Below are 21815 nucleotides of genomic sequence, written 5' to 3' on the forward strand. Positions count from 1 at the left end.
TGATGAGTTCTGGGCGTGCAGATTTCCAACTCCCCTTGAAGTAGCAGCCTGAGGTGGAGGGTAGTGTGTAACATTTGTGTGTATGTAAGGGGGAGGGAAGATAGCCAAGGCTTGTAATGGGAGAAACTCTGCAATTTACACCAGCGCTTATAACAATAAAGGATTCTTTTCCAATTTGACAGAGGCTACATATAAGACGTGAGGAAAATGTAGCCCTTCCCTAGTAACCAAGGAGCTCAATGCCATGTAGCCATGGGTATCATTCCCCTTTTACTGATAGACACCCACAGGTAACTTGCCCATAATCACACAGGAAATCAGTGTTGGAATAGCACGTTCTCACTCTCAGTCCTTTCACTTTAACCTGAAAACCGTCGTTCTTCAAGCAGAAGAGACAGGGGAGAGATGGCAACAGAGTTAAACACTCTTTTGTGGTCTTCGTTGCAACTTGCTGTCCTTGATGTTAAAAGTCCATTTGGCCAAGCTTCCCTAGTTGAGACTACTGGCCCATGTCCTTGCTGTTCAGCCGCAGGCAGGCAAGAATTGGGGTGGCCCCAAGGTTAATGGGGTGGATGGTAGAAAGGACACTCATGACTCTTCTGGGAGAGAAAGAGAATGTACATCGAAGAGCACAGTTGTCAGAAAAGACTGTTGAATAACAGAGGCCCTCACATTAGCCCAGAGGTGGGCAACCTACGGCCCGCAGGCCACATCAGGCTCGCGGGACCCTCCTGCCCGGCCCGGGAGGTTAGCCCCCGGCCCCTCCCCTGATATTCCCCCCTTCCCCGCAGCCTCAGCTCACTGCGCATCCGGCGCAATGCTCCGGGCGGCGAGCTCCTGCCGGGTAGCGCGGCTGCAGAGCCCGGCCTGACCCGGTGCTCTGTGCTGCGTGGTGGGGTGGCTGGCTCCAGCCGGGCAGTGCAGATGTTGCACTACCAGCCATCCATGGTCCAGGCAGAGCAGTAAGGGGGCAGGGGTGTTTGGGGGTGGGGGAGTGGATAGGGGTCGGGGCGGTCAGAGGGCGGGGAACAGGAGGGTTGACTAGGGCAGGGGTCTCGGGGGGGGGCAGTCAGGAACGAGGTGGGATTGGATGGGGCAGCAGGGGACAATCGGGGACAGGGGTTCTAGGGGCAGTCAGGGAACAGCGGGGGTGGATGGAGCAGGGGCCCCAGGGGGGGCCGTCAGGGAACAGGGGGGTTTGGATGGGGCAGGAGTCCTGGGGGGGGCCATCAGGGGACCAGAAGCAGGGGAGGGTGGGGGCCGGGCCATGCCCCCATCCGCTAACTGGCCCTCCATACAATTTCCAAAACCCAATGCGGCCCTCAGGCCAAAAAGTTTGCCCGCCCCTGCATTAGCCGGTTCTTTTGGACTGAACACATTTTACACAGCACTTCATGTCTTCCTCAGAAACAGCAATCACTCCTTAGGGGGATGTGCTCAGTAAGTGGTTTTCTGCAGTCACACTGAGATGCGATATATTGCATCTTTTCATCTGGGGCTTGGGTTCCAACTCAGATAGAAATCACACTTAATGGTAACTATTATTTAAGTACTTAACTAAAAACCAAAAAGTAGCAAGCAGGGTGGTAAAATAATGTTTTATTTCATGGATGAACGAACACTACCATGCCACATCCTAAATGTCCTCCTACAAAAGATTGCGGACAGAGCAGATTTAATGTTTTTCCGACCCAGTTCATTTCAGACTTTTGAGCCCATTTCGTGTAGTAAAACCTGGACACCCAGCATTCGTATTGTCTATTTGGCATACTGCCGAGTAAAGCAGATTTATGCTGTAGTTCCTGTTCGCAAAATATCAATGCACTGTAAATTAAAGAAACCCCCCCAAACCAAACTAGATTGCTTCTGTGATTTACCAGTATAGTGTCCAGGATGGTCTAACTACAACCAACAGTCAAAGCTTAGAGATTAAAATAAAAAAAAACTTGACACATTAAGGAGCACAATGGATACATCATCATTGCTGTCAGGATGTGAGTTTACCCACAGTACTGTGTAAAAATGTAGAAACCGGTGCTGACATTCAAGTTGTCAAAACAAGAAAAGAAATTACATTAATTGATATATTTCCAAGCTAGTACTTCTAAAGAGTCCTGATCAGCAAAGGAAGGTTATAGTGTGCATGCTCAACACAAGACTAATATTGGATTGGAGACCTGACAAATAACTGACTTACATTCCTTTATATACAACAAAATGAAATATACATTATTAATCCTGGCTGTACATTTGGTCAGAATATCTTACAAGGAGCAACACTAGCCAAAATCTTTATGATATGGTAACTGGAGGTGAAGGAATGATTTTTGAGATTTGAACGATTTTCCCCTGGGTTTTTAAACATTGTTTTCCACCCCTGCACAGACCAGTATGATTTTAGATGCTCTGATTTTACAAACCTCCTGCAAGCAGAAGACATAACTAAAAGTGGAATGTGATAATCATTGACTTGGAATCCAAAATCAAAACTAAGCTGCAGACAGCATGTGAAATAAATCTATCCATACTGATTTCTTTTTTAATGCTTCGCAAGATGACCAGCAAAGTATCTGATACAAACTCCCTCTACCAGAGTGTAGATCAGCGGTTCGCAATCTTTTCTGACCACTTATTCAAAGTAACAAATGTTTGCAACCCCCTTACATTTACTTAAGAGTAAAAATGATATCAAAGCTAAGCCTAAATTCATAGATCCCAAGAGCAGAAGGGACCACTGTGATCATCAAGTCTGACCTCCTGTATAACACAAGCCATTGAACTGCCCCAAAATAATTTATTTAAGTGTGTGCTTGGAGAGGCTAACAGAGAATAATTGAAGGGTTAAGCGCGTGCCGGGAGGGAGGGAACAAGATTTTCTTTGCTTTACATTATAATAAAAATTTAACACCTGGCGCCCCCCCTTTCCTGATTGCCTTTTGTGTCCCCCTCTAGGGTCATGACCCAGCAATTGAAAAACACTGGTCTAGTTAGTTCAATGCATGTTTTCTTCCACATCCATGACAAGTGGTGAAGCTGATAAGGTGAGCATGAGATCAAATGTAAAGAGGAACAGGTAAAAACAATATAAAATAGTAATTAATTACATGAGGCTAATTAAACATTAGTGTAATTACAGTGATACTTGGTATAATTAGAATCTGTATGCCCCATAGCAGTGATGAATCTTCTAAACATGGGGGAGAGCAGGCAAATATGTATGAATCAGTACCTTTAAAATAATTGTGCTATAATCTTTTCCATTTATTAAGTTTTATCTGACACAACGGGATGCTAACTATGGTAACCCTAAAAGAGATGATGTATTTCATTGCTACTGCTTCATTTCTTGAATGCAAAAGGGCCATTTAACCTTCTAGTCCTCAAGGTAGTTTCTTGGTGTGGTCCTTCAAGTCCAATTTCTTGAGAGCCTTTTACTCCAGAAGTCATTTTGTGGCAAAGAAGACGGCGATGTCTGTGACGGATTCATGTCAGACAGCAGTTTCTGCTGAGTTCATCATGCGCAATGTTCTTCCATTCAGGAAGGAGTTGCTGTCTGTCAAGCAGGCGAGCTGCTTTCAGTTTCGTTTAAACACATGCTAACAACATAACATTTCTTTCTCCAGGAAAATGATTCAGTTGCATATTGTTATAAAGAACGGCCTTGTGCTTTGCACGAACCAAAAGGGTTAATCCTCCTCCTCCTCCTCCTCTTTCAGTGTGACTATCGGGAGTTTGTCCTGAACTTTGAAACAGTCCACAAAGAAATTGACAAGGGACTTGTACAAGTGTTGCTCAAGTGCTGCACTGTTAAAGTAATGGCTTTCGTCAGGGTATATCTGCAAAGGAACCAAGGAGACCATGAGTAGCTTTACGTTAAGGTTAGAGAGGGGCCCGAACTGCAGTCCCAGATCTGAACACCTGGGATCCAGCCAGAGCTGACCTCTGCAGCTCGGGCCCAGCTCTAGCTAATCAGCATCAATACAAACACTAGCGTGTGGCACTTAGGGCTTGTCTTGCACTGGCTAACCGAACAGACTGTATTTAAACCTGTTTAGTTAAATTGGTGCCAACGTCTGTGTGGACACTCTTATTTCAATTTAAAAGTAGATTCTGATCAGGTTTAAGTTAAGCCTAAATAGGCCTTAGCTACAGTACGAATGCTTTGAAAGTAATACCTATACCAGCAGAGCCCTCTAGTGTAGCTGCAGCTTATGCTGACAGAAGGAGTTTTTCTGTCATTGTACCACCAGCTTCCTGAAGGACATGAACTGGGAGTGTTGCCAATAGCTATGCCGGTTGGAGGTGGCGATGTTTTTTTCACATTCCTGACCGACATAGCTAGTCTGACAAAACTTTGTAGTGTAGACCTGCCCTTAGGGTGACCACACAGGGGTATCCACCAGTTGAACTAAATGAGTGTAGTCCTATGTAGACAAGGCCTTAGGATCTACTCCTTGCAATATGAATTAAAAGAGTTTCATTACTTAAAAAGTTGAATGTAAACTTGTTGAAAAAGGAATTTATTTTTTGTTACAAAGAACGTTGATAACTCTGTAAAGGAACTGTCCTACATAATCTCAACTATGCTTTTAATTCAGATCTAACAGGCAACTTTTGTACATGTTATATGAATGCCAGTTGATTATACCAGACTTCTAAAGCTGTAATTTTCAAAGGAGAATAGGGAGCTGGGCTCCTAGTTCTCAATGAAAGTCAGCAGGAGTTGAATACCAAGTTCCTTTGAAAATCCCAGCGTAAGAACATACGAATGGAGCTCTAACAACTGCAGGATTGGGCCAAATCTAAATAATGATAATAATGTGTGTGTGTGTGAGAGAGGAACTATATAATATACATATAACTTAGAATTACTGTTCTATTTGTATTTTTATATTGTATTGTATATACAGTGAGGACTTTCTAAAGCTTACTTCATAACATCTGTTTTCTGTTCAAAGTGCAAAGTGACTGTTTAAGTATGAAAAATGGAAACATACGTATACTGTACCTGCAAGCTGTAATTAGCCTTTGCCCTAATTAGGTGTGTAATAAGATCTGCAGTATGCTGGAAATGGATTTTTTCTGTAAAATCAGATTAGTATCAATAAATGCATAAAAGTGGCAAATTTAATTAAGAAAAAAATCAGAGTCTCATAAACTACGCAATGTATCGCACTAAAATAGTGAGTTCACTTACCATCAGCTGTGGCATGAATAATCAAAAACTTTTGATCTTTCAGTAATGAGACTCTGTGTGCTAATTTGGTGATCTGTGAAGATAAAAGTTGCAGGTAAGATTAAGCATCATGCCAGAAATGAGTGATTTCTGTATACATAGCAAAGTAGCACTTAACTCTGTTTTATATTTGATCACCAGAATAACAAGCTGATATCATTGCAACCTCTTCCTCTTGGCGGCTTGAATCATTACAGCAGCAGAATGGAGGAGGAACTATGCTGTCTATTTGTCTAACCTTTTCCTGCCCCTCATGACCAATCCTGCCCCAACTGTAGATGGTGGGTGTGATGGATGCACCCCTGCACTCACACCCTACACACTATTGTAATAATCTTTGTACAAAGTATGTCTTAAGAAAAGGAGTACTTGTGGCACCTTAGAGACTAACCAATTTATTTGAGCATAAGCTTTTGTGAGCTACAGCTCACTTCATCGGATGCATGAGCTCACGAAAGCTTATGCTCAAATAAATTGGTTAGTCTCTAAGGTGCCACAAGTACTCCTTTTCTTTTTGTGAATACAGACTAACACAGCTGCTACTCTGAAAAGTATGCCTTGTGAGGTATCATAACTTAATTATAGCTTAGATTGCTATATGCATTTCACCATGACAATGCTGACAAGCAAGTTATGAGTTTTCAAATAAGATTCTGATGTTATTAGCACATCTTCCCCATTACCCTACCCAGGCAGAAGTCAGCAAACAAATCTGTCCTAAACAAAGGAATGTGTGTTTGCTTTAATTTGCATTTAAGCAGGAAACAGAGTTCTCAAGCAGACATGGGGGAGGGAGGAAACAAATGGAAACCTGAATGTAAGCATACACAGGTGAAAAAAAAACCCAGCAGGGAACATCCTTCCACACAGACTCTTGATTCTCATCTAGTTCCCCGCATGCTGCTCCCTCTGTTATAACATTGCCTCCAGGAGAATAATATGGTTTATAAAGTCTGCATCAGCAGCCTTTATAAATTCCACATCACAGTTCCATGGCTCAGGAAATGGCAGTCTTGTGCTCCTTGATTCCTAGAGAGTACATGGCCTAGTTGTGGTGTTTAGGAAGCACACGTTACATCAGTGTCTGGCATAGCAGGCCACACTTAGAACACTGTGATGTTCCACAGATACAGTCAATGGCGTTTAACAGTTAAATAGTTCCCTCCCCAAGCTAGTCAAAAGCACCAGTACTTACTCACACCAACCTTCAGAAACATACAGCCAAGCTATTTCGCACTACATCCAAATGAGAACACTGATTGCTTTGGAACCCCTTTCACTTTGATTCATTTGCCTCCAAATTTCTAGAAAAAAAAACCTACCATGGCCTAACTACGCTTGTGAAATTTCAGAAGGCCAGTGAATTCACTATATGGATCACCTACCCACGAGCCCTACCTGTGAAGGAGGTGCACAGGGGCTCTGGCTGATTTTATTTTGTTGTGAAGTGGGCAATGTCTTCAAACCCCAGTGGTGAATGCCTGTGCAAAATCCATTTCATCGGGCTGTGTGCAGGGTTAGCACCAATTTTTCCACACTTTACAGACACAGCCCAGTGACCCTTTCCCTCCATGTAGCTACTCTTTTCTAGTTTCTTCAGAATAACTGAAGCATTCACACCCATTGAGCCTCCCTCTCACCCTGAACAATAACACCCTAATTAATGAGCTATCTTCATTTTAAACCCTGCTCGACACAAGCCCAGAGGTCTGCTTATCACCAACTCAAGCTTCAGAATTCTGAAATACCCATTCTGTGCTTACAACCATCAGCAGCTCGTCCTGGGGTGAAATGTTAAAGGGACTTTAAATGGATGTAGCTTAAAAGGCATGATCTAATGGGCTGAGCACCAGAACAGAGTTCTAATCATGGCTTTGACACTGTTTTGTCCTGTGGCCATGGACAAGTCACTCAACCTCTCTGCCTCAGATTTCCCACCTGTAAAATGGGGCTTATAATACCTACCTGCTTTAGAGGGGTAGCCTGAGGATTAATGAATGACAAGGCTATGAATTACTTTACTGTTAAATTCAAGGAAACCAAAACAGCTAGTCAGTCTGTAGACTTAAAGCCAAAATAACTTTCCAACAAAGATCTTTTTATTACTCGCAGGCACTGTTTTTGGTATTTCCCTCCTCCCCCAAATTGTACATAAGAAGACAGGGTTAAAAAGTTAAAGAAAGGTTTACATTTTGTCATGAAAGTGCGCACACTGGCTCAAAGCTCTGTGCTCAACTCCATGCAGTTACCTCATATGCTCTGTTATCAATGCCATGTAGTCCCAAATACCTTTCAGAAAAGGCAGAAGCTTGAAAAGAAATAAAGAGAACATATTGGTCAGTTTTCACTCCAGTGCAGCCCGTTCCAAAAATAAAAGCCACATTTCCTGACTCAGCTTTCATTAAATGAGAAATGTAGACTTAACAAGACTCTCATTTTTGTTTTGTTTTAGAAATGTGATCAGAATGAATGACTCCGTCTGTAATAACGTTGAGAGAGAAAACTTAATTCTAATAAAAGAATAGTCAAAACACATTTGTAATGCCAAACCTTTGCAACATACAGCTACCAATGATCCACTGTGCTACATGGCCTTTCGCCATGAATGTATATAGAGAGGTATTGCATTAGTCACAGCGGGGCTCTGCTATTGACTTCTGAATGCAACTGAAATACACTGGGAGCTACAAGTTATATAATTTTGTTCTGCTATCACCTAATGGCTGATCCAACTCCAGTTGAAGTCAATCGGAATGTTCTCATTGGCTTCAGTGGAAGTTGCAGGGGCCCTAACGCAGGAGTAGCACCTTGATTTTAATGGAGCTACTCCTGATTTACACCAGTGCAAAGTGAGAGAGTATCAGTCCCACTGAGTAGCCAGCCAAGGAGAGAATGGAGGGGAGGCAAGGAGTTTGCTGTGCCTTCCAGCAGCTAAGAGGAAAATCCCTAAATAGGTCTACTGGATGGGAATGGGATAGCTTCCCTTTAGAGGTGTGCTTTGATGGGAGAAGCTAGAAGGTGACCTTAGATCAGAGTGGGAGCAGCCCTTTGCAAATAATGATGGGAATATTTGGCCTTTGGAAGAAGATTTCAAGTTTGAGTTTCCAATGGGCTGATACAAGCAATAGTGAGAATTTGCAGACCCAGCAGGTGTGACACTCAATGAATAAAGCCCAGATCCTACAAGGCCCTCCACATGAGCAAGGTTCTGTGGGGCTCCCCAGTGGGTCGTTGGGTGGGTGCAGGAGTCTGCCCATGCACAGAACTGGGCTAGTAAGTCTCTATTTAGACCTTATTCAAAACCCTTCATTTAACATGTGACCAAACCATTTATCAAGCTCACAAAGGTCCATCAGAAGGTGAGTCTGCAACCTAGGCAAATGTGTCCATTTGCATGCACAAGCTGACGCAGGCTGCTTTAAAATCTAGTCAGAATGTATAACGTTAAACAGGGTGGCGTAGTTTGGAGCTCAAGCCCTAGTTCTTCCTAATACTGAACAAACCTTTTTGATAAATGTCTGGGTTGTGTTTATGACACATTTGTATGTATTTGTTTATCACCCATTTGTAAGGTGATAAGTAACACTCAGCGTGGATTTGTCAAGAACAAATCGTGTCAAACTAACCTAATAGCTTTCTTTGACAGGGTAAAAAGCCTTGGGGATGGGGGACAGTGGTAGATGTGGTATATCTTGATTTTAGTAAGGCTTTTGATACTGTCTCGCATGACCTTCTCATAAACAAACTAGGGAAATACAACCTAGATGGAGCTATTATAAGGTTGATGGATAACTGGAAACTGTTCCTAGAGAGTAGTTATCAATGGTTCACAGTTATGCTGGAAGGGCATAATGAGTGGAATCTGGCAGGGATCAGTTCCAGGTCCGGTTCTATTTAATAGCTTCATCAATGATTTGGATAATGGCATAGAGCAGTGGTTCTCAAACTAGGGGCGCTGCTTGTTCAGGGTAAGCCCCCTGGCGGGCCGGGCCAGGCCGGTTTCTTTACCTGCTGTATCCGCAGGTTCTGCTGATCGCAACTCCCACTGGCCGTGGTTCGCCGTTCCAATGGGGGCTGCAGAAAGTGGTGCAGGCCGAGGGACGTGCTGGCCACCCTTCCCACAGCCCCCATTGGGCTGGAGCAGTGAACCGTGGCCAGTGGGAACCGCGATCGGCCCGCCAGCAGATTTCCCTGACGGGCTGTATGCCAAAGGTTGCCAATCCCTGATCTAGATAATACTTAGTCCTGCCACGAGTGCAGGGGACTGGACTAGTTGACCTTTCAAGGTCCCTTCCAATCCTACAATTCTATGATTCTATCTATGCTATTATGGGTGAGTTTCTAGAATTACTGGGGTAGGCAGTGGCAATGTGGATGGCCGCACTTTGCAGTTATTACCATTGTTACTCTTTATTTCATGTGTGCTCAGCATGGTATAAGACACAGAAGGACAAAGGGTCCCTACCTTAAGGACCCTACTGTCTGAGGCCATATTGTAGACCTCTTACTTACTTATGCAGGGGACTCATCCCATTGAAGTGAAGGAGACTGCTCACCAATGGGAGTAAAGGGTTCACAGTCTGGCTCGAAATAGACAAACACCAAAGACCCCAGGAGAGGCAGAAGCCAGGTTTTAAGAAACAACGAGAAGGGAGACCTAGTAAGGGGAGGGTGGGAATGTCACTGATGGCTAGGAGCTGGCATTTTGTGGCCTCCGGGGAGTGGTGTTTACCGTATAATTTCAAGTCTGTCAATGGAGAAAGAGCGGCTCCGCACGTGAACACTTGATTCTCTTCACCAGCTGGGAGAATAAAAGCGCTCAGATAGCCCCCGTAATCCTAGAATACAGACAGACAAACAGCACACGTGTCAGTGAGAATGCAGAAATGCTGGGCACCAAAGCCGTCATCTCACACATCGGTCAGTGTTACCAAGAACCGTGCCCATGCTGACACGATGCAACGCTGTGTTAACGGGTCATAGAGGCAGGCACATCTGAGGGCCAATAACCCCGTGGGTGCCTTATGACAAATAGCATACAGTCTCTTTGTTTATATTTATTTGTATTGCACCTAGAGGTGCCAGCCCCAGAGTGCTAGGCTCTGTACAGACATGCAGCAAAGAAATGGCTCCCTGCCTAGAATGCTTATAATCTGAGGGTATGTCTAAACTGCAGTCAGAGGTGCGACTGCAGCATGCAGAGACATACCCGAGCTCGCTTTGCTCTAGACAGCTCGCTAACGCAGGCTGAAGCATGGGCTATACAACCCCACCTGGTCCATGCTGCAGGAGCTGCAATGCCATTTTAGCTATCTAGATCAAAGCAAGCTTGGGTATGTCTACACGTGCTGCCGGCACATCTCTGACTGCAGTACAGACATACCCTGAGCCACCGCTGTGACTCTGTGGGGATTAGCTGTAAATTGAGCCCAACTAATACAAGATAATGTCTTAGCCTGGGTGTTAAGCGCACACAAACTCCCCCACCGCCATTAGATGACACAAAATCCCACCAGGCCAAGGTACAGCAGAACAGAGTGTTCATTTGATTAAAAACCATTCAACTCTGCTTCCCAATGTAACGGGCTGGTAGCTACTTTGAGACGCACTGGGGCACGGTGAGGTGCGTTCTGACCAACCTGCGAGCATTGTGTGCACCTATGTGGGGCAGTGGTGTTTTCAATACACAGTCTAATGAATGGGAAACAGGGTTCTAAACCAGTGCCACAGCCCAACAAAAGAGTTACTAAACTAGCCAGTTCCTAAAGCCGGATTCTTGCAGGCCCTACACAGGCAAATCTTCCCTTTTACTTCAGTGGGAGTTTTGCACACGTAAGTAGTGGAAGCCTGGGTCCTAACTATGGGCCTGATCCTGCAACCATTTATGCACTTGAATAACTTTGGCCTCGATCCACTAAGTGATTTAGGCAACTAAATCCAAAATTTAGATCTTCAAACCCTGCTCAGCTGCTGCCTAACCCTGCAGGTACCTACGTCCCTAGGCCTCTAAGTTGCCACTGGGAAAGTCCCATGGCACCTGCATTTTTCTGCTGCTGGGCATGTGCAGAGCTGCCTCAGTCCTACTGCCCAAGCAGGATCCTCAAACTAGGTGTTTCCCCACCTATCTCGCCTGCGGGCCTCACCCAGAACAGAGGTGGTGGCATCCTAACCACTGGGCTGTGGGGTTTTCTGCGGAGGGTCTCTCTCAATCTCGCCTATGGAAACTTGTACAAACAATTACATAGGCTCACTTGTATAAACAATTACATAGGCATTGGAAGGGGGACTGGAATTTGGGCCTCCCATGGCCCAGGGGGATGCCCTAACAGTCATTCTCACGCTTTCTGGCCTATGACTACTAAGTATTTCATACAAAGTGGAACAGCTTCAGCAGGAGCAACTGAATGAGACCCACTCCAGCATACCTCAAATACCCACTGATTAGGGCACTTGCCTGAGAGGCTGAAGCCCTAGATTCAAATCCTTGCTCCATGCCTGTCAGAGGAAGTGGGATTTGAACCTGGATCTCCCACATCCTGGGTGAGTGTTCTAATCACTGGCTAAAGGTTATAAACCGAGAGTGTCTGCCTGCAGATGTGTACACAGGAGGGGACCCTCCCTCTTGTGTAAAGATATCAGGCACCTCTGCAGTCTGATCTCTGTGCAGGAAGAGGTGTGGACGCTCATCAGACCAGGGTGAGAAGAGTGCATGGGAGGGAAAGTTAACTCAGTCAGGGTCTCTAAGGAAAGCGGTGGCCATAGGAGTCCCTGATAGTGCAGAGGTACAGGAGGGTGCATACAGATGGCCAAGCCTTCCCTGGATCTTTGGGGAACTGCCAGATTCAAGAGTGGGCCCCATAGCCTATGTCTCCTAGCTCCTCTTGGCAATTTTAACTTTCCCCAGAGCCCCCTCCTGTGTGCTCTTCCAAAGGAGAGGAATGATCTGGCCTATGAGGACCACTTGTGTCATCAATATAACTGTATAGGTCTGTGTCCAGGATTGGGCCCTGTATCTGTGTGGTTAAATAAAGTCTTGCTCTGTTGCAGAGTCTGTAAAACTGCAACATCCTCTAAAAAACACCAGTCACTGGTATTGAATTTGGTTACTGCAATGCCCAAAGTGCCAGCAAAGATTCTGGATGTGTCTCATCTACCTGAAACAGAGCACACAGTCGGATTCGCACTGGTTACACTTAGACCCTGAACCAGCAGTCCCTCCTTGGGCAAAACTCCCATTTTTTTGGGTGTAAGGTCTGAGTTTTCAAAGCTACAATGGTACATTCATTCTATAGTGTCAATCTTAGTGTGTTTCCCCTCAGGTTGAATGAACTGGTACCAAGCCAAGAATCCATCTCCTTTCCTCAACCCCTTCAGAAATAGTGCCAATAGCAAACCTGTTATTAGCATTTCAGTGGCTGCTATGAACTGGTAAGCAGTCTCTGAGACAAGGATTCTGTGATCTGTTCAGCACTTTTCACCCACTGTACCTCTATACGGATAGCAACAATAGTTTCTTCTAACAATCCCCTTCTCATATCTGACAGCATTTTTTCCTCACAAATAATAGATGTTTTTCCTTTTCAAGATAATTTCAAAGGAAACATTGATAAATGGAAAAATAAAAGGAGGACTTGTGGCACTTTAGAGACTAACAAATTTATTTGAGCATAAGCTTTCGTGAGCTACAGCTCATTTCAAATGGGCTGATATAATGAAAGCTCTCATCTTTAGAATCTCTAAGCAAGAAGTAGCCTATCTCAAAAAACAAAACCACCACCACAAGTACACTCAATAAATCAAGATTAAGCGCAAGTGCTTAAATACATCAGCAAACAATAACAAAGGGTAGGAATCACAGGAAAATGTTACCTTCCCAAATACAGCAACTCGCATTTTATCAATATAATGTTCTTTCAACATTATCCTAAAATATGAAACAGATGAGAAATAGTTAAGTTCAAGGAGGACACTATTAGATACATGGAATACTGTACATGATGGCATTGTGTGGCTTGAAGATTTTATAAGCATGAGTTTAGGATGATTGTATTACCCAAGCCTCAAGCGAATTATATAGGCTAATCCAAACTCACTCTGATGGCTACTGCTATCATGTAGCTTTCTGTTTGATTTGTTCTTGCTCTTTTAACCCTATGCCTGATATGGAATATTCCAGGTACATCATGCAGAACACACCTCCTGTGAGCCAAAAAGTACCAGGTACACCCTAATTTCGGTTAATTTTGATTGGATCATGGAAGCACAACATCTTACCTGTAGAGCCAATAACAAAATTCTTACTTATACCTGGTTCCAATGGCATTCTTAAGGTATGAAATACTTAGAACAGTAACTCTGCAAACAGTACAGGGTCTCATATTTATTGTCTTGCAATTAAATTAAAAATATCTTCACTTTACAAGTCAGAAGGTGGATTTTTTTCCCCAGCTGCTAGCACTGCAAAATTAATCCAGGTACGGAAAATCAAACGGTATTCTTTCTGCCCCTTTTGTTATTTATCCCCAGTGGCACAGAGTCTGAAATCAGAACGTTACTGATGGACGTTACTTTCCCCCCCAGTAAAGTAAGTGGATAGGACTTGAACATAAGCAGGGGGCAGATAGCTTCATTTAACAATGTTTAAATATTTAAATTAGCCAAAGTCTCTACCTGTGCAGCAAATAAGTAATTATAAGCAAATACATCATTGTAAGTTATTTGTAAGACTAAAAATGTAAGAAATTTTTTTGTATGTTTTTCAGAAACATTCATAGTCATCTTTAATACAGTCCCCAGAATGTTATTTAAATAATCTTTCCGTAAATCCTTAAACATCTTAATCCACCATTTTGATGCCAAATTATTAGCCTTAATAAAGTCTGTTTGTTTATTTATTATAACAAACATTAGCATCATCCATATATGTGCCCACTTCCTTAGAGACCAAGTATATATTTTTATCAACCGAACTAGCTTCATAATGGCATGGAACCACCATTCCTATGTATTAGGCTATTGCTGTAGTCACATGGCATGCATTACTCTGATGGTTTGGCAACACCTCTGAGGAAGATCTCACAGGCCTCCAACAGATCCTTCTCTTAACAACTGAATGAGCCTTCAACCGAATCCAACCATTTAAAAAAAAATATTCCTCCTCCTCTCCTTCCCCCAAATATTTTAAAGCAGACCCTTGAACTTTTAAAAGGTAAGACCTTCAGCTACATTCTTATTAATGTTAACATCAGAAAAAGTTTTTTGGCTTATAAATGGAATTCTTATTTAGCTGACATTTTACTCCCCATATTGAAATATACAGGAGTGTATTTGTACTTTCAATTTATCACATTTCTTCAATTGTTTACACAACAGTATTCAAACAGGAGGAGATGCATCACTGAGTGGTACCTAGAGAGATAAAACAATTGACTTTAACAACAGTTCAGCTCTGGGCAGGGTGATCAGATGAACAGAGCTCCCTCTCAGGGAGATCCTGATCCTGGAAGAGAACTGTGTAAGCAGACTTTTCCCACCCCTCCCTCACAGATCCCTGTTGACTTCAGTGAGGTCCCACCAATGCAGTTCTCTTTGCAGGATCAGGGCCTTAGAGTATTTTCTAGTGTCCAGATACAGCTGCCGAGCCTTTGAGAATACATTTCAATTATAAATGCAATTAATTTTTATAATGACAGTGTCATTCACCGGACAGCTTCCAACTGATCCTTCTCCTCCAAAAGGGCCAATTTTCTTTTAACTTCATGTAACAACTTAGTGCCTTGGAATCCACTGCCCCGGCCATCAAACTTCATCACAATTGCATTGTGGGAGCTGACCAGCACGCTTTCCCAATTCACTTCAAACTTTTCTGTTACACTCTGGCTACCAGGTGTTCCGTCACTGAAACAAAAACAGAGACCAAACAAATGCATCTTACTCATGCTCAATGGAACAATGTCAAGGCTGCCTAAGACTAGAGACCTTTCATGCTACATAATCTCTTTTAAAAGTGACAACATAGTCTCTCCTTTTAAAGGTGAGCCTGCAGAGCAGCTTGTACCGATGCCACATGCGTTATAAGGTGACATCGACTTTAACGAGAAAGCCATGATCTCTGTCTTCATACAGCACTGCCGCAGGGAGGTCTGGTGTGTGGGATGGGTTTTGAGGCAGGTGAGGAAGCTGCAGGAAGGTTTTCTCAGCTATCTATCTAGATTCTCATATGGCAACCACCACCAGGATATTGGAGCATTTTGTGAAACTAGGAAGCATACACATAAATGGCCCAGATCCTCAACTTGGCCAAAGTGGCATAGCTCCACTGGAGTTATGTCATTATACACCACTTGAGGAGCTGGCCCCAATCTATATTTCTTCCTTTCTCTCTCATCCCTCCAGTCTGTAGGGGCTGAACTCTTGTGGGGTTGCTGGTGGAGGTTAACTGGGAGGGCCTAGCCTGGGAGCATGGCAGAAAATTTGGGGAAGAAAACCTATTGACTCGTTAGACTCCTGTCACCCATCGCAAACCTCCCCTCTCCTACAGGAGTGTCGGATAGTGGCTACAGATGTGACTGTCAGACACTTGATGTCACTATTGCTTAAAATAGATACAAGGGAAAAGCAAATTAAAAAACAAACTGGTGATAAAACAATTGACTTTAATAACAGTTCAGCTCTGGTTGCAGTGGGTAGTCAGGGTGATCAGACGAATAGGGCTCTCTCTCAGGGAAATCCTGGTCCTGGACGAGAACTGTGTAATCAGACTTCTTCCACCCACCCGCCAAATCGGGTCCCACCAATGCAGTTCTCTTTGCAGGATCAAGGACTTAGATTACATGCTCTTTGGGGGCACTTAGTCCTAAATGATCACAAGAAACACACATGACCACACAAACACTGCAAACAGCGCTTAGCTGAGCATCTCAAACTTCTCAAATTCTCCATACAAAGCAGAAATTACAGTGCACCCACAGAAATAGGGTGAGCAAGGGACAGGAAATTTTGTGGAGTTAGTTCTAAATGACTAGGGATACTGGCATTTTCATCTACTTCAGTTCCTTTTATGGGCTCCCAGAAACACAAGAAAACTTCTCTCAATTTTTTAACATGCACATGACTTTAGTTATTTGCATTTTTTCCACAAACCCCAGGACCATCCACTTTCAGAGGCAGCCTAACCAAATGTCATTAGCTTGATGAGTACCAATCTTCCTCAAGCACTTGTATAATGAAGTATGTTTTTGCTGACGTAATTTTGTGATGTGGCAGCCTGTTTATTGCAGTGTTTTTATCCTTCATTGAAAGAAGCTGCAGGATGGTGTTTTGGAATTCATTCGCAATGCATCTTTGCCTCCTTCATTCCTATATCAGACTCCTTTCTCCTGGCAAAGTGCATCCATGCTTGCAATCAATGGGAGTTAGGTGCCTGAAAATCTTTGCAGATCTGAGCCTAAATGACTCAGTGGACTAGTTGTAAGGATAGTTCAGTTGTTGGGATAGATGGCATTAATAGTTTGGTGCTGCTATGAGGAAGGCACCATTTGCATGGAGGTGGCTGGTTATTCACTGCTATTTCTAGGACTACACGGCAGAGTAACTATAGATTTAAGCTTTTGCAGAGACTATAATAGCCCATTAAAAAGTAAACATGTCCACTATTCCCCAACAGTGACTGCCACAGTTTAACAGGAAGACAATGCATCCCCTAATGTAGTATTCTAATGTGAGTGGGCTCACCCAGTCCTGCTAAGAGATCCACAGATATTACACTATTGAGGAGCCATGGGAGGGAGTGGTGTGCCGTGGGTTCAAGTTAAATAAAAATAATCCCTTGTAATAGTTGCAGTATTGAGAAAAGCTGATTTCACAACTCTCTGCTAGGTTTAAAGTGAATTTTCATTAAGGCCTTGTCCATTTTTGCCCAAGGCAATTTACAGTGTTTGTAGCCAGGTTTGAGAGAGATAATAACCAATTTGGAAGAGTGGAGTGGAGCCAGCACTGTTATTTGTGGTGAAGAGATGATACAAATTGTTCAGTGAAAAATCTATTTGAAGATCTTTAAGGAAGTTCCACATTCCTGTAGCAGATTGGAAACTCTATAGCTTGTCCCCTGAGCTTCGCCCCAAAGGGAGCAGGATGTGAATTTAAAAAAAATTGCTGATTTTTTTTGTTTGACCAGTTCTTTTGTAGGCAGCCCTCCTTTTGAAGACATCTCCTTTATCATCCTGACATAGCATGATCCCAAAGGTTTTGGGTCTGCTATCATTCTAGCTTTAACTATGAAGGTCTTTAGGGTACGTGTACACAGCAAGTTGGACCCCATGGCAGCAAGTCTCAGAGCCTGGGTCTACGGACTTGGGCTCATGCTATGCACTAAAAATAGCTACAGACGGAGCCTGAATGTCTTCCCAGCTATTTTTAGGGCTGTAGCAAAGTCTGTAGACCTGGGCTCTGAGACGTGCTGCCGTGAAATCCTACTTGCTTTGTAGACGTACCCTCAGTCTAAAGAAGTTGGCATAGCATAAAGGGAGTATTGTGTGTGGTTGGTACCCAACATTGCACTGGGCTAGGTGTAAGAGATCTCTTAAAAATGCAGTATGTTTTCCCTTAAGTCAGTGGCAATACGCAGAGTGTGTATAATTAAGCTTGTCTATAATTCTTTACAGAATAGGGGCCTTAGATTGTAAATTCTTTAGTACATGGATCATCTTTTATCCTCTGTTTGTATAGCACCTACCCCACCATGGCTCTGATCTTGGCTGCTTTTACAAATGAAAATAAGAATTACAGATTACAAATAAAAATAAGAAAACTTACACAACCAGTAGCAAAGGATAGTGTATGGTGTCCGCAAAGGTTGCTGGCTTTAAGATTTGCATTGGCAATTCTAGGCAAAAGTAACAAACAACAAGAAGGATTTAATATGGGAATGTTGAGATAACTATCACAGATTTTTACAATGTTGTGGCCATTATCAACAGAAATAAAACAGCATTTAATAAGATGCTCTGGTAAATAAAACCCTAAAAACACAGATGTAATCAAGGATAAGATCCAGACCGTAATAGCTGAGGTGACAAGAAATTTAAACCTAGAGTGAGCTATTTAGTCATGCATCACTTACACAACAGGCAATTAACATCTGGCAATAGCTATTATTTTCCCTTTAGGCAGCTGGATGAGTGACACTGCCAAGAATCAATATTTTGGGGAGGCAGAGAAAGGGAGGGTAACAATAGCTTAAGACAAAAGGAATGTAAGGTACAATTGCCAAATAACATGGTTGTTGATGTGACAGGCAGAATTTTTCTGCTTTAGGGGCTTCAAGACAGTTAGGGGATGGACTTGCCTCTTATCCTAAATTCCAGGGGCCTGATTTTGATCTCACTTCCTCTGGTATAATACAAATCAGGAGTAACTCCAAGTTGACAAAGTTACACTGGTATAAAATCTGTGACATCTGAGTTAGGACCCAGTTGTGCAATGATACCCCCTAAAACTTCATTTAAATTCTCTGAGATGCTCTTCTTGACCACCAACCGGTATATGAAAGTGCTCCCACACAAATGCTTTCTGCATTAATGAGACTGCATTAGTTTTTAAAATATTAACTATAATCCAGATTACCAAAGGCATGGCAATTAAATCAGTATTAGCAGGATTTTCAATAGAATTAATATACAGTTTAAGCACTAGGTTTAAGTGGTTTGTTCTGCAATCATTTTGTGAGACTCAGTCTAATTACTTATTCCATCTGAATGCTAATGGACTACAAATTGGATCAATGGCCCAGGGACAGTCAGAGAGTCAGCCATTTGACTTTAAATATACATAAAACATGGCACACAGTGCTCCAGTTACGGTGACGCCTTTAGGGCAGACCTTGGATACATGGTGAAGGCACATGAAAAAATACAGCCAGCTTGTATTTATTACACACAAAAAACAGGCTAGTTAAGATCAGCAGAAGATACTTTCACCAACAACTGCAGTTAATAATGTTAGCCGCAGTTCTTCAGTTATTTATAGTCAATTCAAAAGATAATTATGAAATGGCTCATAGGGTCTGGATAGAGTTGTCTATGATAGGCTGTCACTGATGTTCTATCTTTGCCCAAAATGTTCAGAAAATGCACAGCTCTGTTTTCCTTATTTCTATGCATCCATTTCTCTTCATAATATCAATGATTCAGGCAGAGCATTTTAGGTAATTACTGCAGTGTTCAAACAGCTATAGCCACTCGGCTTTTGGCCTCATATTTTATAACACCACTCACTGGTCCAGATTACACAGTATCTCTCATTCCTTTCCGTGTAAGTGTCATTCTATGTCGTATCTGAATGGATGTTTTCTATTACAGTACTCTGCATTTGAAGAAAATCTCTACTATGACCAATCCCATCATAGGGAAAATATCAAGGAACATGTTTTCAGCCCTGTTTCCTTAACTGCTTCCAAATTGTCAAGTATAGCCACACAAATGCCACGCAGAAATGAGGATCTTTGGGAGCCATTACATATTTTGGGATTTCAAATGTGGAGTTTCCATGTAACAAAACAGACACTCTTAAAAATGTTGCAGGTGCAGCTAAGGGGGCTGGTGGAAAATATCTGAACTATTTGGCCCTACCTTTGTCTATATTAGGTTTATTTGTTTGTATCTCTGTCCCCATCCCCTTCCTTTAGTCTCGCCTCTTTTGCACATCTGCTCTTTTGCAGATGTGGAGAGAATATTTAATTAAGGACTGGCACAAAAAAGAACTAGCTGCGTTTGTAAACTGCTCCAAGTGTCATTCTTCTCTGCTGCAAATAAGATTTTGGACTTTCCTTTTCTTGTACAGCTGTTTTTTCCAACCTCTATCAAATTACATGGGTTTTATGAAAAATTTTAAATCACTGAGACTGAAAATCTCTTACATGCATGTCTCCTGATTGGTAATTGCTGCTTGATTCACTGCAATTTACTGCTCTGTACTGAGAGACTGCCACAGTTGTAGCTAGTAAGCACATACAATAGGTTTGAAATGGAATATTGTAACTAATAAACCAATCATATTACAGCAAACACACCCTGTAATGGACAGCTGATCCACATCATGTCATCTCCCAGTGTCAATTACTTTTTTTATATAAAAGCTAATTTTTATCCTTTTCTCTTTCTGTCTCCTCCATCCTCATCAACTCCTGTCTCCAGAATAACTTCCTTCTATGTAGCATTTCCCAACTTAGTGCTTCCCAAACTGGATGACATCACTGACAGCCACAATAATTTTTCCTCCTGTCAATCCAGTCGAGATACTGTGCCATTTCACAACAATAATAGCGGAAGGCGAAAAGAGATACTTACTGTAATCATCTATCTTGATTTCCATGTACTCCACTTTAGGCATTTGCCTGTCATTTACAGCCAGCTGCACATTTTCATTTACCTCCAGCTCAAAGGTTTCTGAAAGAATAAGGACAAAAACCACACAAACCCTCCGGAGTTATTCATGGACAACTTAACATTTTGCCCATGCCCCTAATATTTTTAAAACAAATATTTTCCTTCTAGACACACTGTCCCCTCTGAAGTCCATGAGGAGAGATGCACAACTAAAATATAGTAGTTACCTTGCAATATTTCTGAAACATGCTTCAGATCCAAAGAATTATTATGGGCTCTATTACCTGAGAGGAAAAAAAAACACCTTTGCCCCAGATCAAGAGGTAGTATAAACTGGCGTCCACCGAAATCAAAAGGACTAAGTGGATTCACACCAGCTGAGGATCTAGCCTTCTAAGTCTAGATGCTGTAACAGTGTTTTCGCCTCAGACAAAGCAACAGAAGATTACGGTTGAATCGATGCATTTTAAGAGCTCGCTCTGCAGTTCAAGTGGAATGGGAGAAGAGGATTTTTTTGGTGCAGATATATTTTCGTTGAGATTTTCACTCAAGGGGAAGATATTCTGTTCGAGAGTTCTCCAGGCATGTGAAATCAATCTGAAACAATTAAGAGTCAATGAAAGCTCTCAACAGAACATCATTCATCGTCTACCACACAGCTCCGCAAACTGCAGCAGAGTTGGTTCACATTCTGAACATCTCCCTTGGACCAGCACTATGCTCTGAATCAGACAGACAGCCAGCCATGCACAGAGACAACACAGACAAGACAGCGCTTGTGTTATGGAGGGGATCTAGTGGTCAAGGCCTAAGCCCTATATTTTCAAGTGTCCCACCAGACTTGAGTGTCCCAGTTTCTGAGCCCATGTGGCTCCCACTTTGACTGGATTCATGGGTGTTTGGTGCCAGGACTGGCCCTATCTTATAGGCATATCACACAGCTGCCTAGGGTGACATCTTCCTCGTGGCTGTTCCACTGCCTTCTGCTGAGCTGTTCCCTTCTCCTGATCGGCTGTTCTCCAGGTGGCATCCCCTTCCCTCCTGCCCAGGCTGTACCTGAACGCTGAGCTGCCTCCTGCCGAGCAGCAACCTCCCTCCTGCTCTGGAACCAAATTCTCTCGCCCTCATGGGGTGGTTCATCTCCAGCTTGCCCCTCCCTTCCAGGCAGGAGGCCAGCAGCCGAGCGACTTCTCTCC

General features: G+C 43.0%; 1 protein-coding gene across 9 annotated transcripts in view; it reads right to left on the minus strand.

The window, feature by feature from the left end:
- Positions 1 to 1579: 1579 nt before the first annotated feature.
- The window catches only part of DPP6 (dipeptidyl peptidase like 6), a 790271-nt gene continuing 770035 nt past the window's right edge, over positions 1580 to 21815 (minus strand). For all 9 annotated transcript variants that reach the window (XM_048837577.2, XM_075125995.1, XM_048837580.2 and 6 more), the window contains 9 exons: positions 20581 to 20679; positions 18050 to 18119; positions 14939 to 15133; positions 13106 to 13160; positions 9969 to 10074; positions 7486 to 7544; positions 5198 to 5270; positions 5009 to 5082; positions 1580 to 3836 (listed from right to left, as the gene is read on the minus strand). In XM_048837577.2, coding sequence (XP_048693534.2) covers positions 3687 to 3836; positions 5009 to 5082; positions 5198 to 5270; positions 7486 to 7544; positions 9969 to 10074; positions 13106 to 13160; positions 14939 to 15133; positions 18050 to 18119; positions 20581 to 20679 — 881 coding nt within the window. In that variant the 3' untranslated portion in view covers positions 1580 to 3686. The remainder of the gene's footprint in view (positions 3837 to 5008; positions 5083 to 5197; positions 5271 to 7485; positions 7545 to 9968; positions 10075 to 13105; positions 13161 to 14938; positions 15134 to 18049; positions 18120 to 20580; positions 20680 to 21815) is intronic.

The sequence above is a fragment of the Caretta caretta genome, chromosome 2, assembly GCF_965140235.1.
Source record: "Caretta caretta isolate rCarCar2 chromosome 2, rCarCar1.hap1, whole genome shotgun sequence".
Lineage (NCBI taxonomy): Eukaryota > Metazoa > Chordata > Testudines > Cheloniidae > Caretta > Caretta caretta.